This window comes from Mesoplodon bidens, assembly GCF_964165515.1.
Source record: "Mesoplodon bidens genome assembly, chromosome: 9".
In the NCBI taxonomy this organism is placed as follows: Eukaryota; Metazoa; Chordata; class Mammalia; order Artiodactyla; family Ziphiidae; genus Mesoplodon; species Mesoplodon bidens.
This window is the reverse complement of record NC_138166.1, coordinates 84,223,344-84,241,861: the sequence shown is the minus strand read 5'-3', so window position 1 is coordinate 84,241,861 and position 18,518 is coordinate 84,223,344. Positions and strand designations below refer to the sequence as shown.

At 37.6% G+C, this 18,518-nt stretch overlaps 1 protein-coding gene across 9 annotated transcripts in view; it reads right to left on the bottom strand.

The window, feature by feature from the left end:
- NRF1 (nuclear respiratory factor 1) overlaps positions 1-18,518 on the bottom strand; it is a 127,212-nt gene that overhangs the window by 77,827 nt on the left and 30,867 nt on the right. For 5 of the 9 annotated variants that reach the window (XM_081243786.1, XM_081243784.1, XM_081243778.1 and 2 more), the window contains exon 2: positions 4,331-4,562. In XM_081243786.1, coding sequence (XP_081099912.1) covers positions 4,331-4,553 — 223 coding nt within the window. In that variant the 5' untranslated portion in view covers positions 4,554-4,562. Of the gene's footprint in view, positions 1-4,330; positions 4,563-13,496; positions 13,570-18,518 lie in introns of all 9 variants that reach the window. The other 4 variants (XM_081243779.1, XM_081243780.1, XM_081243781.1 and 1 more) reach the window with 3 other exon arrangements.

Here is an 18,518-nt window from a genome sequence, read left to right as displayed (position 1 = left end):
AATTTTAAATGGAAGTGCAAAGGCCTAAGAATAGCCAAAACAATTTCTGAAGATTTTAAAAAGGAGGCAGAGGCACTCATCCTACCAAGTATCAGTAGTTACTATAAGGCTACAGTCTTTAAGACAGAGTGGAACTGACTGAAAGATAGACAAATAAACCAAGACAACTGACTCGAGAGTTCACAAACACCCTTCTGTGTCAGAAGACAGAGGTGGGAAAAGGATGGACGATTAAAAGTATGGTGCCAGAGCAACTGACCGTCTGCATGGAAAAAATGAAAGTAGGTTCATACATCATACTATACATGAAAATAAATTCCAGGTGGATTAAAGGCCTAAATGTAAAACAAAAACATCAATAAAACAACAAAAATAATCTTTATAACTTCTACAATAAACTATTGGAAAGTATTTATAAACTCAGGGTTAAGAAGAACTGCTCAAACAAGACTCCAAAAGCATAAACTGTAAGGTAAAACACTAATAATTTCACAATAATATAAATCAAAACCTTTATGGACAAAAAGAAGTAACAAAAAATTGGGGAGGGAGTGGGCAACAAACTAGGCGATAATTGCAATACATATTACCAAGAAAACACTAGTATTAAAAAATATCAGTAACTCCTAAAAAAAAAAAAGACAACACATTTGAAAAATGGACAAAGGAAATATTCCCCTCCTGGTTATACCCTCAAGCAGTGTTTTTGTATTGTTTTGTTTTTTTTAAGCAGTGCTTTTCAAACTGCAGATTTCCACCTGTTGGTGGCTCATGAGTAGTTTTTGTTTCTGTTTTTTTAATCAAATGGAATAAAGTAAAGAGATTAGAACACATGAGAGTGTGTCACTTGCAGGAGGAGTAAGTATTACTTCATGAGAAATTGTTATTTTAGTTATATGTGCATCTGTTTATTCTAGATCACAATGTATTACTGTGGGACACTGTCAAAAGAACTTTGAAAACCAAAGCCAAGAGATCTCTCAATGTGTACAAGAAAACATATAAAATAATTTTCATTTGCAGCAATTGTAAATAGCAAAAAATTATAAACAACCTAAGTGTTCTCCCAATATACAACATACTTAGATAATGAATGGAATACTAAATAACAGTCAAAATGAAAACATCTAGCCACATTATCAACATAAATGAATCTCAGAAAAATAATACTGAATGAAATAAACACTGTTAGACAAAAAATATCAGAGTGATACCATCTATATACAATTTAACACATGCAAAAACAATGCTAAATATTGTTTACTGATACATACACATACAAAAAAATATGAAAGACATGCAAGAGAATGATAAAGACCAAATTCAGAATAGTGGTTACTTCAGTAGAGGGAGAGAAGGAAATAGGATTAGAAAAAGCAGTAACCAGCTACCCTTCCTGCTCCATTTACCTTACACTTCATTATATTCTTCAGAGCCATCAGTGCTTTATGAAATTGTTTTACTTTATTATTTGTACCCTTCTCTCCACCACTGGTCTGTAAGCTACTTTAGGAGCAAGCTCTTGCCAGTCTTTGTTCACAGTATCTACATATAATAATATAAGGTACATAATATTGATAATTCCTCAATAACTGTTGAATGATTCAATGGTAAGTCATTTCTACCAGTTGGGCCTCAGTTTCCACATCGCCACATGAAAGGGTTAAAGTTCTTTGCTAATCTTAAAACTATGACAGTGCAGTACAGTAATGTCACAAAACTGTGCCTCAAAAGCATCTTCCTTCCTAGGAAAGAAGTTGAACTGGATTTATTATGTTAGGATGCCCTCTTCTGGGAAGTATAAAAATTTCAAAAAAATATTTCACAAACATTTTATGTGTGTTTTGTCACTAAGCCTTATTTTTAAATTCACCATTCCAGAAATACACAGTACATAACACCTGACAGGAGTAAGTTTATTTTCATTGCAACTGTCTTCTTCACCTTAAATACAGCATAAACTAAAAAAAAATGTAGTATTTTGGCCATTTCTGATCATTGATTTCCTGTCCAGCTTTTCCTAAATATCTTCTAACATCAGTGTTTCTTATACAATATTAGACCCATCCAGGCATGGTCTACATGTAGTCTTCCACACAGTGCTAAATATACAATGTAAATAGCGAAGAGAATGATACAAAATATCACTCAGCTTTAAGTCATTTAGAGGCCCAGAAAACATCAAAACCTTAAATTGGATTAAGATGATCCAGGATTGCTAGTGCCCTCAGGCATTTGGTAGAAGCAAACAAAAATCCTCTCTAGAGGAGGATAATATTATTCTAGTTCCCAAATTATTTCTAAAAATGGTTTTCCAAACACACACACATCCAGCATTCATCCAAATATAACCAATATGTGAAGAGAAAAACCAACATGAACAAGAAACAGCACTAGTAACATATCACAGGAACAGACCCATATGCACTTCAGAAAGTAAAATGACCAAATGGCCTGTAAAATCATAATGCTTACTTTACTCATGGATATTAACAAAAAAAAATTTTTTTTCTATAATAACTGAAAACTGTAATACTGCAAATTTGGGAGTGAGGAAAAAAAACACTAGAAATTCTAAAACTAGAAAACAAAACCATTACCAAAACTAATAACAATGGACAGACTTAAAATCACCTTAGACACAGCTGAAGAAAAAAATTAATAAACTGGAAGACCGTCTGCAGAAACTACATAGAATGAAGCATGAAGAGACAAAAGGGTATTAATACAGAAGGAAAGAGACATAAAGGTTTCAATATGAAGACTAATATATTTAATTGGAGTCAAAGAAGGAAAAGAGATGGAATGGAGGGGATGCAAAACTGAAGCAAAATGTATGGCTAAGATTTTCCAGAATTGATGAAAGACATCAATCCAAAGATTCAAGATGTTAAAGGAACTGTAAACAGAATAAATGAGAAGAAATCCAGAGCCAGATATATCACAAAAACTAAAGACAGAGAAAATCTTAAAAGCAGTGGAGGAGGGGTCTGTGTGGGAGATAACCTTCCAAGGAATAGCTGTTAGAATGAAAGAGCTGAATGCTCAAAAGCAAGAATGGAAACCAGAAGACAGTGGAATAGCATTTTCAATATGAGGAGAGAAAATAACTGCCAACCTAGAATTCCACACCTAGGGAGACCATCCTTCAAGACTGAAGGTTAAATAAAGACATTCTCAGGTAAGCATAAACTAAGAGACTTTACTACTAGCAGAACCATGCTGAAGGAAATAAAGTGGTATCTTTAGGAAGAAGAAAAATTCTCAGAAGGCAAGTGGGATATAAGGGGGAAAATTAACATTGACTATGTATAAAACAAAAACAATGTCGTATAGGGCTTAAAATATACAAAGAATTAACACACAGGACAACAACAGCATATAGGTCAGAAGCAGGGGAATGAAATTCAAGTGTTCTAAGAAACTTGCATTATCCCTAAAGAGGACAAAAGTACCACTTACATAAGACTCTGAAATAAGTGAAGGGTGTGTATTTCTAGGTGTACCACTAATAGCAAAAGTATGTATAACTTCCAAACTAACAAGAAAAAAATGAAAAAAAACCCCAACAACTTATCAATTACTCCAAAAGAAAATTGAAGGAAAAGTAAACAGAACAAGTGAGACAAAGAGAAAGCATATAGTAAACATGATAAATTTAAACCCAAATATATCAGTGATTACATTTAATGTAAATGGACTCAATGCTTGAGTTAAAAGTGAAGAGTGGGGACTTCCCTGGTGGCACAGTGGTTAAGAATCTGCCTGCCAATGCAGGAGACACAGGTTCGAGCCCTGGTCTGGGAAGATCCCACATGCTGCAGAGCAAATAAGCCCGTGCGCCACAACTACTAAGCCTGCACTCTAGCCTGAGAGCCACAACTATTGAACCCGCATGCCACAACTACTGAAGCCCACGCACCTAAAGCCCGTGCTCTGCAACAAAGAGAAGCCACTGCAATAAGAAACTCATGCACCACAACGAAAAGTAGCCCCACTCATGGCAACCAGAGAAAGCTTGCGTGCAGCAATGAAGACCCAATGCAGCCATAAAAAAAAAATTAATTAATAAACGAATGAATTTTTTTAAAAAAGTGAAGAGTGCTGGAATGGAGGAAAAAACAAAACCAAGTTTTTATCACTAATAGTACATGAGTCTGGAACTTAAGTCTCAGTGTAATACAGGTACAGGTTATAAATTTAAGGCTTAAAAAGAAATCATGAAGATATGATATGACAATAAATGTGAGTGCCTGTATCCTAGGTTCTTTCAGATAAGCACAGTATCAGAGTTAAGCCAAAAATGAAGAGCTCCCAATACAAACATTACCTGCAGCAGCCAGATGGGCTGTTACCTCATCAGCCGCTGTGGAGTTGAGTATGTCTGAATCATCATACGAGGTGTCCTCAGGAGAAGAAGGTGAGTCTTCATCAGCACTCAACATACTGTGTTCAGTGTAGGTAGCCACATGGACCTGCTGAACTTGTTGGGCCACTGCATGGGCTTCTATGGTAGCCATGTGTTCAGTTTGGGTCACTCCGTGTTCCTCCATGAAGATCTACTGTCAGAAAAAAGGCAAAGAACAGGATTCAGTGTGTAATATATTCCAATGCTTAAAATAAGAGATATTTTCCTCAAGAGCAGAGGAACTCTGACAAGCCTTTGATTTTACTACATACCTCACCACACCAAGTCGTAGGAAATGGGGAGCATCATTCCAATATGACATAAAAATAGAATATTTTCCTTGTGTGAAACTATTTTGATGGAAATTCATTGTGCTAATTTTATACCTCAAGTCACAAAACAATAAATATCCTTGATATTATATATAATGATAAAAAAGATATTTAAAAGATCCTAGCATTTGACATTGTGGACATAAAAACAGTAAGTAAGGGCCTCCCTGGTGGCGCAGTGGTTAGGTGTACGCCTGCCGATGCAGGGGACACAGGTTCGTGCCCCTGTCCGGGAAGATCTCACATGCCACAGAGCAGGTGGGCCTGTGAGCCATGGCCGCTGAGCCTGCGCGTCCAGAGCCTGTGCTCTGCAACAGGAGAGGCCAGAACAGTGAGAGGCCCACGTACCAAAAAAAACAAAAAAAAAACAAAAAAAGAAAACAGTAAGTAAAATACTTAACATGATTATTCAAATTGGTTTTTCTGCTTATAAAACTGTGTTTCTTATAAACCCTGAAATGACGCAGTAGTAAGATAAAGGTTTGCTCTCCTACGGTACTTATGATCTGTCCCCTCTTCTTCCTCCCTAACCTACAGAGAAGTATCTTAACCTTAAAATTTTTTTTGAAGCATAAATACATACATATGATTTAAAATAAAGAGGTTCACAATACATATATTATTCTTTGACAATATATCGGGACATTTTGACATGTCAAAACATACAAATCTACCAGACCTTTCTAAATAGCCAAAGAACACTTCACTTATCAATGTTCAATAATTATGCAACCAATCACCTACTGATATATAGGAAGCCAGCTTCCAAATTTTTGGTATTGTAAACAGCAGTGAAGTGAACATCCTTTTATATCAAACTACGCATACTGGTCCTCAAAAAACTTTAAGAAGCATTACCATATGATTCAGCAATTACACTTCTGGATGCTATGCTGGGAGAACTGAAAGTAGGGTCTCAAAGGGCTATTTGTACACCAATGTTCATAGCAGCATTTTCACAATAGCTAAAAGGTGGAAGCAATCCAGCTCTTCACTAACAGATGAATTGGTAAGCAAAACGTGGACATACATACAATGGAATGTTACTCAGCCTTAAAAAGGAAGAAATGCAAACTAGGAATAGAGGGGATCTTCCTCGAACTGATAAGAAAAAAATCTACAAAAAATCTACAGCTAGCATCATACTTAATGGTGAGAAACTAGAAACCTTCCCGGCTAAGATGAGAAACAAGATAAGGATGTCCCCTCTCATCACTCCTTTTTGACACTGTACTGGGAGTCCTAGCCAATGTAGTAAGACAGGAAAAAGAAATAAAACTGTCTTTGTTCACAAATGACATGACTGTTTATGTAGGGAATCCAAAAGAATCAATAACAATTAAAAAAAAACCTGGAACGAGTAAGTAATTATAGCAATGTTGTAGGATACAAAGTTTACATACAAAAGCCAACTGCTTTCCTATATACCATCAATGAACAATAGAATTTGAAATTTAAAAAACATGATTACCATTTACATTATCAACCAAAAATATGAAACACGTAGGTATAAATCTCACATAACGTACAAAATCATGAGGAAAACTATAAAATGTTGATGAAAGAAATCAAAGAACTAAAATAGACAGATATTCCAGGTCATGGATAGGAAGACTCAATAATGTCAAGATGTCAGTTCTTCCTAACGATCTATGGATTCAATGCAATCCCAATCAAAATCCCAGAAAGTTATTTTATGGAGATTGACAAATTAGTTCTAAAGTTTATATGGAGAAGCAAAAGACCCCAAATAGCTAATACAATCTATCTTTCTATCTTTCTTTCTTTCTTTATGGCTGTGTTGGGTCTTCATTGCTGCATGCAGGCTTTCTCTAGTTGCAGTGAGCGGGGGCTACTCTTTGTTGCGGTGTGTGGGTTTCTCATTGCAGTGGCTTCTCGTTGCAAAGCACGGGCTCTAGGTACATGGGCTTCAGTAGTTGTGGCTCACGGGCTCCAGAGCACAGAGTCAGTAGCTGCGGTGCAAGCAGCATGTGGGATCTTCCCAGACCAGGGATCGAACCTGTGTGCCCTGCATTGGCAGGCGGATTCTTAAGCACTGTGCCACCAGGGAAGTCCCTAATACAATACTGAAGGAGAAGAATAAAGCTGGGAGACTGACACTATTTGACTTCAAGACTCACTATAAAGCTACAGTAATCAAGGCAGTGTGGTACTGGTAAAAGAACAGACAAACAGATCAATGAAACAGAATAGCAAGCCCAGAAATAGATCCCCATAAATACAGTCAACTGATCTTTGACAAAGGAGCAAAGGCAATACAATGGAGCAAAGATAGTGTCTTCAACAAATGGTGCTGGAATACTGGACATCCACCTGCCAAAAAAATGAATCTAAACACAGACTTAACACCTTTCACAAAAAGTAACTCAAAATGGATCATAGACCTAAGTGTGAAACGCAAAACTATAAAGCTCCAAGAAGATGACATAGGATAAAACCTAGATGACTTGGGTATGGTGATGACATTTTAGATATGACACCAAAGGCACAATCCATGAAAGAAAGAACTGAAAAGCTGGACTTCATTAAAATTAAAAACTTATGCTCTACAAAAGACACTATAAAAAGAATGAGAAGACAAGTCACAGGCTGGGAGAAAATATTTGTAAAAGACACATCTGATAAAAGACTATGTTCCAAAATACAACTCTTAAAACCAAACAATATTGAAAACGAACAATCCAATTAAAAAATGGCAAAAGACCTGAACAAGACAGCTCACCAAAGAAGATACACCTATGAAAAGTATGTGAAAAGATGTTCAGCATCATATGTCATTAGAGAATTGCAAATTAAAACAATGAGATAACACTTTGCACCTATCAAGAATAACTAAAATCCAAAACACCAACACCAGCAAATGCTGATGAGGATGTGGAGGAACAGAATTCTCATTCATTGCTGGTGGGAATGCAAAATGGTACAGACACTTTTGAAGGACTGAGCCTCAATTTCCTCATCTTTAAATTAGACATCCATCTCTGAGGATATGGTTTTCTTAACTGCGTGCAAAAGATTTTGAGTCAGGCATCTAAAAAGCCTTTCTTTATTCTATTAATTCCAACGGCTCAAATACTGCTCTCCAAAACATTAAAATAAGGAAATTATAGGGAACCAATGCCCCTAACATAATTTCATGAGAGTGCACAAAATGGAGAATGGACCCGACAATGATTCCTCTGAACAGATATGAAAAGCAAGATGAATGCCCGGGCAACAAGTAATAAACTGTGATTCTAAACATCACATCCAAATAAAAAGGCATAGGTGTCTATTACCTGGAACCAGTGATATTCAGCAGATTAGTCAACACTCCACTTAAAAAAAATCATTCCCCCAAACAATAACATAACATGGTAGCAATTTTACTAAAACCTGTTTCTTAGCCTGGATCATCATCACCTGGGATGCAACAAATACTTCATCTAAAGGTTCTTCTTTAATATATGATCTATAAGGGATTGGAGGAGGGGCAGTTTTGTACAGAGGAGTTCCTACTTTTGCCATTATCGACCAGCAGGCGTGGGACTAAAGATAATGGAAGAGAACTCAGAAAAACAGATTTTCTGGTCAGGCGCTGGTCGCTATAGTCAACAATATCTAAGGAGCTACTGGAATTTGGATAAAATGTCTAAGGGTGCTAAATTTAGTCTAATCCACACATAATGAGATTAAGTGTAGAGTATTTTAAAAATCAAAGTTGGAAGAGCAGTTCAGGATATCCAATCAAGGTATAACTAAAAGTAAGAGAAAGCCTTAGTCTCATCAATAGCATTACCATATCAAAAGAAAAGCTGCAAGAACCGCCTAGGGGAAAGTCTCAGAGCAAGACTGTGTCTACAGCCAAAACGAGGGACAGGAAAACCAAGAGGCTGAACTTAATTCCTAGACATGTCCAGAATCTAAATTTCATAACTAGGATAGAAATTTTACTCAACACAACAGCCTTTCCCAAAAAAAGCCAAAGACAATATTTGATTCTTGGGCAGACAAAGGGTAATAGGTCAAAATTTCACCAGAGCAGGAAAAACTTTAAAACAACTGCACAGGGGCTTCCCTGGTGGTGCAGTGGTTAGGAATCCGCCTGCCAATGCAGGGGACACAGGTTCGAGCCCTGGTCTGGGAAGATCCCACATGCCGTGGAGCAACTGAGCCCGTGAGCCACAACTGCTGAACCTGCACTCTGGAGCCCATAAGCCACAACTACTGAAGCCTGGGTGCCTAGAGCCCATGCTCCGCAACAAGAGAAGCCACCACAGTGAGAAGCCCACACACAGCAACTAAGAGTAGCCCCCGCTCGCCGCAACTAGAGAAAGCCTGTGTGCAGCAACGAAGACCCAATGCAGCCAAAAATAAAAAACAAACAAACAAAAAACTGCACAAGAAAGTCAAAGGGAAAATAGAAGCAAGGTAAAATGTGGTTTAATTCTGAGTAATAAATGGAGCTTAAGACAAGAGGAATCCATTTGACCTTCCTAGGAATATTCTCTTTTAAATAGCCCAAGGGTGATATAGGACTTGCAGAGAAGGGAAAAAAAAAATCCTCACATCACGAGATCTACCAAAAAAGAAAAAAAAGAAGCCATAGTCATGATGCAGTTTGTTTTCCATTTTGACTCCAATATAGATAAAAATACAGAAAATTAAAAATGATACAAAGCAGAATGTAAAAGTTATGAACCATAACAATGTAAAGGCAAAGACAAGGCTGAGAGAGATAAGGAGGTAGGAGAGGGTAGAGAGGTGGAGGAATGGCTAGGAGCACTAATATCCTATCATTACACATCGAGGGAGTCAGATCAAGATCAGATATAAGAATTAGTATTACAATGCAACTCAAAAGGAGAGGGGAGAGGAAGGGAGTACTGTGAGGGAATACTTATGCAGAAGGAAGTTTAAAATGTCCAAGTTTGATAAATCAAGAAAAAGTAGTATAGACATATTTCTTAAAGTTATGGAGGTAATACTGCTTGCTAATACTATAAAAAAATAGTTAAACTATAAACAGAAACAGTTAAAGTAGCTGTCTCTAAAAAGTGGGACTAGGTATAGGGGAAGAGTGTGGCAAAGGGCCATTGATTTTTTCTTATAAATCCTTCTATTTGAACTTTTATCATATGAATGTATTACTTTGACTTTTAACAAAACGAACTTTCAAAACAAGTAACTGTAATAAAGGCTCCAAACTGATCATTTTGAAACTTAAAATTAAATGACATGCTAGAGCAAGCTGTCACTAGAAAAATCAAGTCCCTTTCTCATGGTTAGTACCAAGAGAACAGCACAGGTCAAGTTTAGAAATAGTCTTGCCTTGAGTGAGGCTAACTTCCTAATTTGGAGCATCTAAAACTAAGTTATGACTGCAGTCACATAATATTTTTCATTCCAATGTTGATAAAATTTATAAATGTTCATTAATATTAATAACAACCCAAGAAACCCAGTTAATAATAATGCTTTTATACAATATGTGAGAAAAACAAGCTTTACCACACAACTTCATAACGACTTGAGTGTGAGTGGACGGTTTTGTGAAAACAATATTATAAGTTCACTGAAGGCAGGGTCTGGGTACATAAAGTCTCTATGAACAGCAGCCATCATAATTTGTTCCTTAATAAATGCTTGTGGGTAACTGGCTGCACATTGTAATTAGTAAAGCTAGACCCAGGCAATTACAGTTTCCACAATTCTCCTATACGGTTGTGCTGGCCATTCCTCTCATCTCTCAGCTTCCAAGCCCTCTATCCTATACTTGTTCTGAACTGGTCTGTAGCCAACTCGGGGTTGGGTCAGCCAACCTTATTTACCAGACTTGTCTGCCAGCTTCACATTAGGTTTTACCAAGGGGAGGCAACAGGTTAAGATGGGAAGAGGCAGGGAGAAGGGATTTTCTTGCTGTTTTCATTCTTATTAAAGTTGCTCCAACAAGAGAGGACAGCCTCATGTGCCGACCCCAGCTGTGCCTCTTCTCTCCTGCTGGTTGAGTACCAGCTGCCTGGCATCCACGTGGAGGTGAGATTACCAGCTGTGTGGGGGCCCCTCTGAACTCCTAGGTTCTTCAATTCCGTTCCCCCAGCCCAAGGGGTGGTTATTAAAATCTGGATTACTTTTGCTCTTTTAGTCTTCCAACACCTGTGTAACCAATTAAATTCTCTGAAGTACCTCACATGGTTTACTAGGCCCTGACTGATACAAAGGGGAGAAAATATGTACCTTTCTTGAAATTACTCATAGAGTGCTGGTAAGCAGCAAAACTTTACATTGATTTATATAAGTCAATACAATAAAATGTACTGACATTTTTATACTATCAATAAAGTGATTGATTCTAAGGACATTTTTATAAGGCTACCACTAGGGTTTGTTTCCACATGCCAATGGAAGTTGAATACAAAATCTTGAGTTTGATTAATCATTAAAAGGAGGCTAAGTTAGAGAGTATAAAATGCCTCAGGAAGAGAGAAATGGGACACAGAAGTGAGAAGGGGGTACAGACAGAAAAAGAAGTAGGAGATTACAAACACAAACTTTTATCTGTTTATGAGTCTGTCTTACCTGCTCTTTAAATAAGATACTTAATAAGTCTAAAATAAGATACTTAATAAGTCTAACATTCCAGCAAACCACAAAATCAACATCACAGTAATAAAATAAGTGCTTTTTTATGGAAATAATAGTGACAAACAATCACAAAAAGATTTGTCATATTATTCAATGAATATACTGGGTCTGGTATTTGGACAAACCAAAGAAAATGTGGTAGCAATGGCAGCTTTGACCTTCATCTACCACTCTAAGTTCTTGGCAGACTATATGGAGAGATCTATGCATATTTACTGAAAATCAATAGTAGGTACTAACTATAATTTCCAGTGTGGCTTGCAGAGATTTAGAGTTTTGTTTTCTTATTATACAACTAGGTCCAAAGAATCTAGTACAGAGCATGCCAAGAGTATGCAAAGTGTCCTCTCCAACCCACCTCATTCCTGCTTAAAGGTTTATCCTTACTTCCATAGCAGGGTGGTTAAGAGTGCAAACTCTGGAGCCAGAGTACTGGATTCGAATCCTTGCTCTGCCACTCACTACCACCTTAGACAAGTCCCACTTGACTCCTGTGCTTTAGTTTCACCATATAAAAGGGCTTAAAACAGGACATGGTATACAATAAGTGCTAGATAAGTGTTACCTATTACTACTAGTAGTACTATTCCACATAAAGACAGATAAAGCATAGAAATGTCAAAGGGAAAGTTACATGGGAGAAAAAATGCTTATAAATTGGGAGAAAAAAATTTATACACTGGGAGAAAAAATGCTTATAAATCACAAACTAGGAGTTTTGACCATACAAGGACCTGTATCAGAACATAGTTACTTTCTGAAGTACAGACCCTTTTGAGGATGTGTGAAAGCTACAGAACTCCTCCCTAGAAAAATGCATATACAAACAAAATTTTCCAAAATATTTCAACGTTCTTGGACTCAAATCACAAATAGGTTATTTCATGATGGTATAGCTATACCAAAGCTGAAACACTAGAGGGTGCCACAACCAAGGAAAAATGTAAAGAAAGCACAGGGAATTTCAAGCTGCTTAAAATTCTTCAACTGGAATAAACATCCTTCCACAGAAAATAGTTAGGTGAATCTACTTCACCAAATACTTCAAAATACATCAACTCTTCTATAGGCTCTAGATCAGCACTGTTCAATAGAAATTTCTGTGATGATGGAAATGTTCTAAATTTGCACTGTGCAAAATAGCAGCCACCAACCCATGTGGCTACTGACATGAAACGTGACAACTGCGACTAAGGAATTATTTTAAAATTTTACTTAGTTTTAAATAATTTTAATATAAATAGCCACATGTGGCTGTGACTATCACAATGAACAGTGCAGTTCTTCTACATTCTAATTTTAAGTTTTGAAAGTACTTGCTTCTAATTGTTGTTAAAGAAATTTCTAATAGAGTAGGTTCATACAATATTTCAAGCAAATCCATCCCTTGGTGAAAATTCAACACTGCAAAGATAGAAAAAAAGACTGTCCGTGTCTCTCCCTCACCCTGCAGGTGTTCACAATCAAAAGTAAAGCTTTCTTTTACTCATTATAGAAACCCTGCCTACCCAATTACCTGACTGTATTTCTTAAAGACCCTGGGTTAAAAGAGCTTAAAAAAAATAAGTACAAATTAATAAAGTTAACTTAGAAGGCTTTTGCCTTTAAAAAAGCCTTTTCCAGGACTTCACTGGCAGTCCACTGGTTAAGACTCTGAGCTTCCAATGCTGGGGGCGAGCGTTCAGTCCCTGGTCGGGGAACTAAGATCCCACATGCCATGCAGCATGGCCAATAAATTTTGAAAAATAAAATAAAAAAGGCTTTTCCTTAAAAAATAAAAAAAATCATATTCTAGTGATAACATCACCAAGGGCTAAAGGAGCACTGGGAAGAGAGGACTATAAGGACATCGAGTAGGTACCATGAAAGGGAGGACAGAGTCTTTAGCCAGGAGTTCATCAGGTGCCACAATGAAAGGAGACTGCAGGCTGAGGCAACAGCTTGTGAAAGCACATGGCACAGCAAGAGGACATGAATGAACACCCAGACTCGGGAGGAGTCTGGGGACCAAAGGAACAGCTCTCAGCTGCCTTCACACCAGAATCTTTCTTTACACTGTAATTTAACCTGCTAAAAATAAAGTGATTCTAAGAACACTGATGCTGACCCACCTGCCAAAGAGGAAAGTCGTCTCCACATTACAGCTTACAACCCTGTGTCTGTCACAGTGCCCTGAGAAGGTACCTAATGAATGTTGATGACAATAATAAAAAAGATTAGAAAATGCATTCTCAAATATTCAGGTGCTTATTAACAGCTACAAATATAAACAAAAAGCAGGTGAGTTGCTGAAGCTATCCCTGGATCAGAAACATGGTAGATAGGAAGTTTAGTAATGCCTAGGCATTTGCAAATGGGTAAGAATACAGCTGGCTCTCTTTGCAGAAAAATCATTTCTCCACAGCTGCTCCCCAAATTACCAAAAAATCAAATAAGTAGCTGTCATGTGACAGCAGGATTAGAGGCTCCCTCAATTTCCATTAAAGAGAAATAACATAAATTGCCCCAAGACTCACCCCTCAATCTCACAAGCACAAAGGACACTTTTATTCAGATCCTGCTTACTGTGAAATATAGCATTGTTGCCTGGCTGCTTCTGTGGTGGGCCTCAATCCTGCTGGATTTGCCTTTACACAACCAACATTCAGTTAAAGCTGTTTCTTAGATTCTTCAATACATGATTTTTCTTTTGAGATAACTGAACTAGGACTTGTTTCTGGATAATATTATGAATGTTTAAGTGTCAATACTATGGACCTAGGAATCTCTGCAATTCAATCATTCTCTCATTCATTCCACAAATATTTACTGAATTCTTATCAGGTACTCCTAGATTATTTTAACATTAGTATTCCAAGAAAAACTATGACTGGCAATTCTAATTTTTTATCTTTAGTTTAAAAAATGTATTATCATAAAAGCGACACTTTTTTTTGGGTAAATGAGAAAATACAAGTCAGAAAAAAACAAAAAAGAAACAGAAATCACCACCACCTGAGATAGCTACATTACCAAATTAACAATTTGGTATACATGCTTCTAGCATTTTCCCCCTGAGTTTCTTAGATGCTTTTTTTTTTTAAACAACAGTGAGGCTGCTGTGTATATACTGTTGTAGAAATTTTTTTTTTTTTTTTTTTTTTTTTTGCGGTATGCGGGCCTCTCACTGTTGTGGCCTCTCCCGTTGCGGAGCACAGGCTCCGGATGCGCAGGCTCAGCGGCCATGGCTCACGGGCCCAGCCGCTCCGCGGCATATGGGATCCTCCCGGACCGGGGCACGAACCCGTATCCCCTGCATCGGCAGGCGGACTCTCAACCACTGCGCCACCAGGGAGGCCCTAGAAATATTTTAAAATTTAATTTAGAACACAATTTTTTAAGTTATTAACATTTTACATCATTTTTAATGTTTACAGAGCATTCCCTATAAAAATGTACAGTAGGTATTTTACTAATTCCCTAAAGTTAAATCATTTAGGTTGTTTCCAATACTTCACTATTATAAATACCACTGTGATGACAAGTTTGATATTCAATAAATATCTGTTGAATAAATGAGTAAATGAATGGTTTACTAAAAGTTAAGTCTTTAAGTACATACTCAATTATTTCCTTAGCTTTTAAGAGACATAAAACTTTCAGTAGGGTTTCCCTGGTGGCACAGTGGTTAAGAATCCGCCTGCCAATGCAGGGGACACGGGTTTGAGCCCTGGTGTGGGAAGATCCCACATGCCAAGGAGGCACTAAGCCCGTGCGCCACAACTACTGAGCCTGCGCTCTGGAGCCCGTGCGCCTAGAGCCCGTGCTCCACAACAAGAGAAGCCACCACAGTGAGAAGCCCGTGCACCACAACAAAGAGTAGCCCCCGCTCGCAACTAGAGAAAGCCCTGCGCAGCAACGAAGACCCAACGCAGCCAAAAATAAATTAATAAGTTAATAAAATAAATTAAAAAAAAAACTTTGAGTAATCGTATAGTTATGATTCTGGACATGCTATTATAGCAGGCACAGAAAGGTAATGTGGTAAAAACAGTAATCTAAACATAAAGGTAAGCACATAATACTTGGGGGATGCAAGACAAAATAAAAATATTAACCTTAATGATGTAAAAGTAGAGTACGGCTCCCAGAAGCTGGAATATAGAGAGAGGGTAGTGCAGGAGCACTTATAATGCCATTCTACAAAATGGCAAGTTGAGAAAGTTGAAAGTTGGTGGATCAAAAAATTAAAGTTTATCATTTAAAATTATAAAGATAATTATTAAAAAAACTTTCAAAAAGAGTATAAATATCAAATAATGGGAGATGGAGAAAGGAGGGAGTAGAAAAAGTAACTTAAATTTTTATTTTTTGTATAAAAAAAGTCCACAGATACTGTGTAAAGTTGATCAATCAAGAAATAGAAGTTTACACATATTATTAAGCCTTATGGAAGTAATTCCAAGAGAAGCTAAAAACAGAAATAGTGAAATGGTTTTTAAAGGTTGTCTCTGGACCGTAGGGTTAGGGATGGAAAGAAAAGAGAAAAGGCAGGAGACATGTTTTTTTCATCATCAACTCTCCTCTGCTATTTAATTTGTTAGGAAGCACAAAGAATACCCTGATAAAATTGGCTGAAAAACCTGTAATTATTCACTTCGGACCCCCTAACTATATATATCTTCTTACCTTGATAACCAGTCAGACGCAGCTGCTCACAGAGCTTTCTTTTAACCAGAGGCAAACTTAAAATGCCTAAGACCTTGGAGACTATCTAGTCTGATTTTCTCATTTTACAGATTAATTTGAGACCCAGAAAGACTAAGTGAGTTACCCAAAGTCACCGCTTGTTGGCGGCAAAACCAAAACTCGAACCCACATTCCCTGCCTTCTAATCAAGTGCTCCAACAGCTCCATCAGAGACCCACGCTTCGTCCCAGAGCACAGTCTCTAGCCATTAATGGCTCGGGCACATTAACTTCTATCCCACACTATCATGTGTATATCTTCAACCCAAGGGTTTTACTGAGGGGCCAGTGAATTTCTATTATAAAATAACATGCATACTGAACTGCAGTGATTTTTCAAACTGCACCTTCAGTCACACATCCCAGTCCCTCTAACATGCCTTCCGTTCCCTTCACTCTTCAACCCGCACCATCACTGCCTTAGAGGATACAGCTGCTTTGAGGAATGGTTCCTACAGTCTGAGAGGCCTGACAGCATGCTTCCCAGCCACAGGAATAAATACAACTCATGAAGTTGCCAAAAAACAATGTCTTCTGAAGCTACTGTCTTCTGTGAGCACCAGGACAGTCAAATTATTTCATGTTTTTCTTCATCCATATTACATGGGTTTACTTAGCTAATTACCCACTCCCACTTCCAATAGATGGAAAGAGAACAAAACTTTTTTTTTAAAAAAAAAAGGAGGACAAGGGACTGACTCTTTTTTAAAAAATGGAGAACTGTGCTCACATTTTAATGTTTGTAATCATTATACCATTTTATAAAAATTATTTTAAATTGAATTTTAAATGGTATGAAAGTCTATTTATATAAATTATTATTTGTATAGATTATTATTTACGTAAATTTAGAAACAATAAAAAATAAGTATATGCAGAAGAGTCAAGATCTAAAAACCAAAACCCCGGCTTCCCTGGTGGCGTATCGGTTGAGAAGCCGCCTGCTGATGCAGGGGACACGGGTTTGGGCCCTGGTCCGGGAAGATCCCACATGCTGTGGAGCAACTAAGCCCGTGCACCACAACTACTGAGCCTGTGCTCTAGAGCCTGAGAGCCACAACTACTGAAGCCCACGTGCCACAACTACTGAAGCCCAGGCGCCTAGAGCCCGTGCTCCGCAACAAGAGAAGCCACTGCAATGAGAAGCCCACTCACCACAACAAAGAGTAGCCCCTGCTCACCACAACTAGAGAAAGCCCATGCGCAGCAACAAAGACCCAACGCAGCCAAAAATAAATAAATAAATTTATTTTTAAAATAAATAAATAAAAACCAAAACCCCAGTATTGACTGTTTTTTCCATAAATTGTGCACAATTTATGGACAGCGTATGTCTCACTAATTTAAAATAAATAACACTGAATGTTTAAAAGCATGCTTTCACACACATGGAGCTGTGCATAATGGGATCAGCGGGGCAACAGCAATACAGATTAATATTGAAAAGCAGGCTGAGCAGTGAGCCTAACACTCATCACTTCCTGGTTTACTTCCTGCATTTTACTTCTGATCCACTGTGAAACTGAGGGCTAAGGGACACATACATACAGTTTGATGGTGGCAACATTAATTGAGGCTTTAAAAAAAGTCAAACAATGTATACGAAAGCACCTTGTAATTGGAACATGCTAAAGAAACATAAGACATTATTTTACTGTATTTTATTGTGGAGCAAGAAAGTGATGCAGAAGAGGAAATGATTGCTACATCTATCCAGCATTTGAGTACCAGGATCTTAAGGGTTGGACCATAAGCAGCTCCAGGTCTAGTCAGAGAAGAACCATATAAACCAAAGCAGCCCTTCATACCTGTTTTGTCTGGTCTGCAGTGTTTTTTGTTTGGTTTTGCAATGTGAATGAAATGCCAACATTTTAAAATAGGGAAATAAGAGTAAAAGTTCCAGACTTCTGACTTCTCTTGAAAAATCAGGAAGATCTGGGGCCACCAGTAAGCAGTACTGTGTTAAAAGCTTGGGCTGGAGAATCAGTTCTGCCATTTGCTAGTATGGTGATACTCAACCTCTCTATGTGCCTCAGTCACCCTATTTATAAACTGGTGATAATGTATTAATACCTTCCTCAAACTGTTAGTGTGAGGATTAAATGAAACGAAGTAATTAAGTAAAGGACTCAGCAGAGTGCCCCGCCACCCCCAATAAATGCTAATTGTTATTATCATTTCAGACTGGCAACAACTGACTGGCTAGAGGGAGAAGAACATGCTCTTATCAACACGATAATAGCAACAAAGACTCTACAATGCAATGTATAAATGCTAAGGAAGAAAATTATAGGGAGAATGGGCTCAAAGGAGAGGGATGATAATCCAATCAATCAACAAATATTTAAGAAGGCATACAGATGGCTAAAAAGCACAGGAAAAGATGCTCAATATCACTAACTGTTA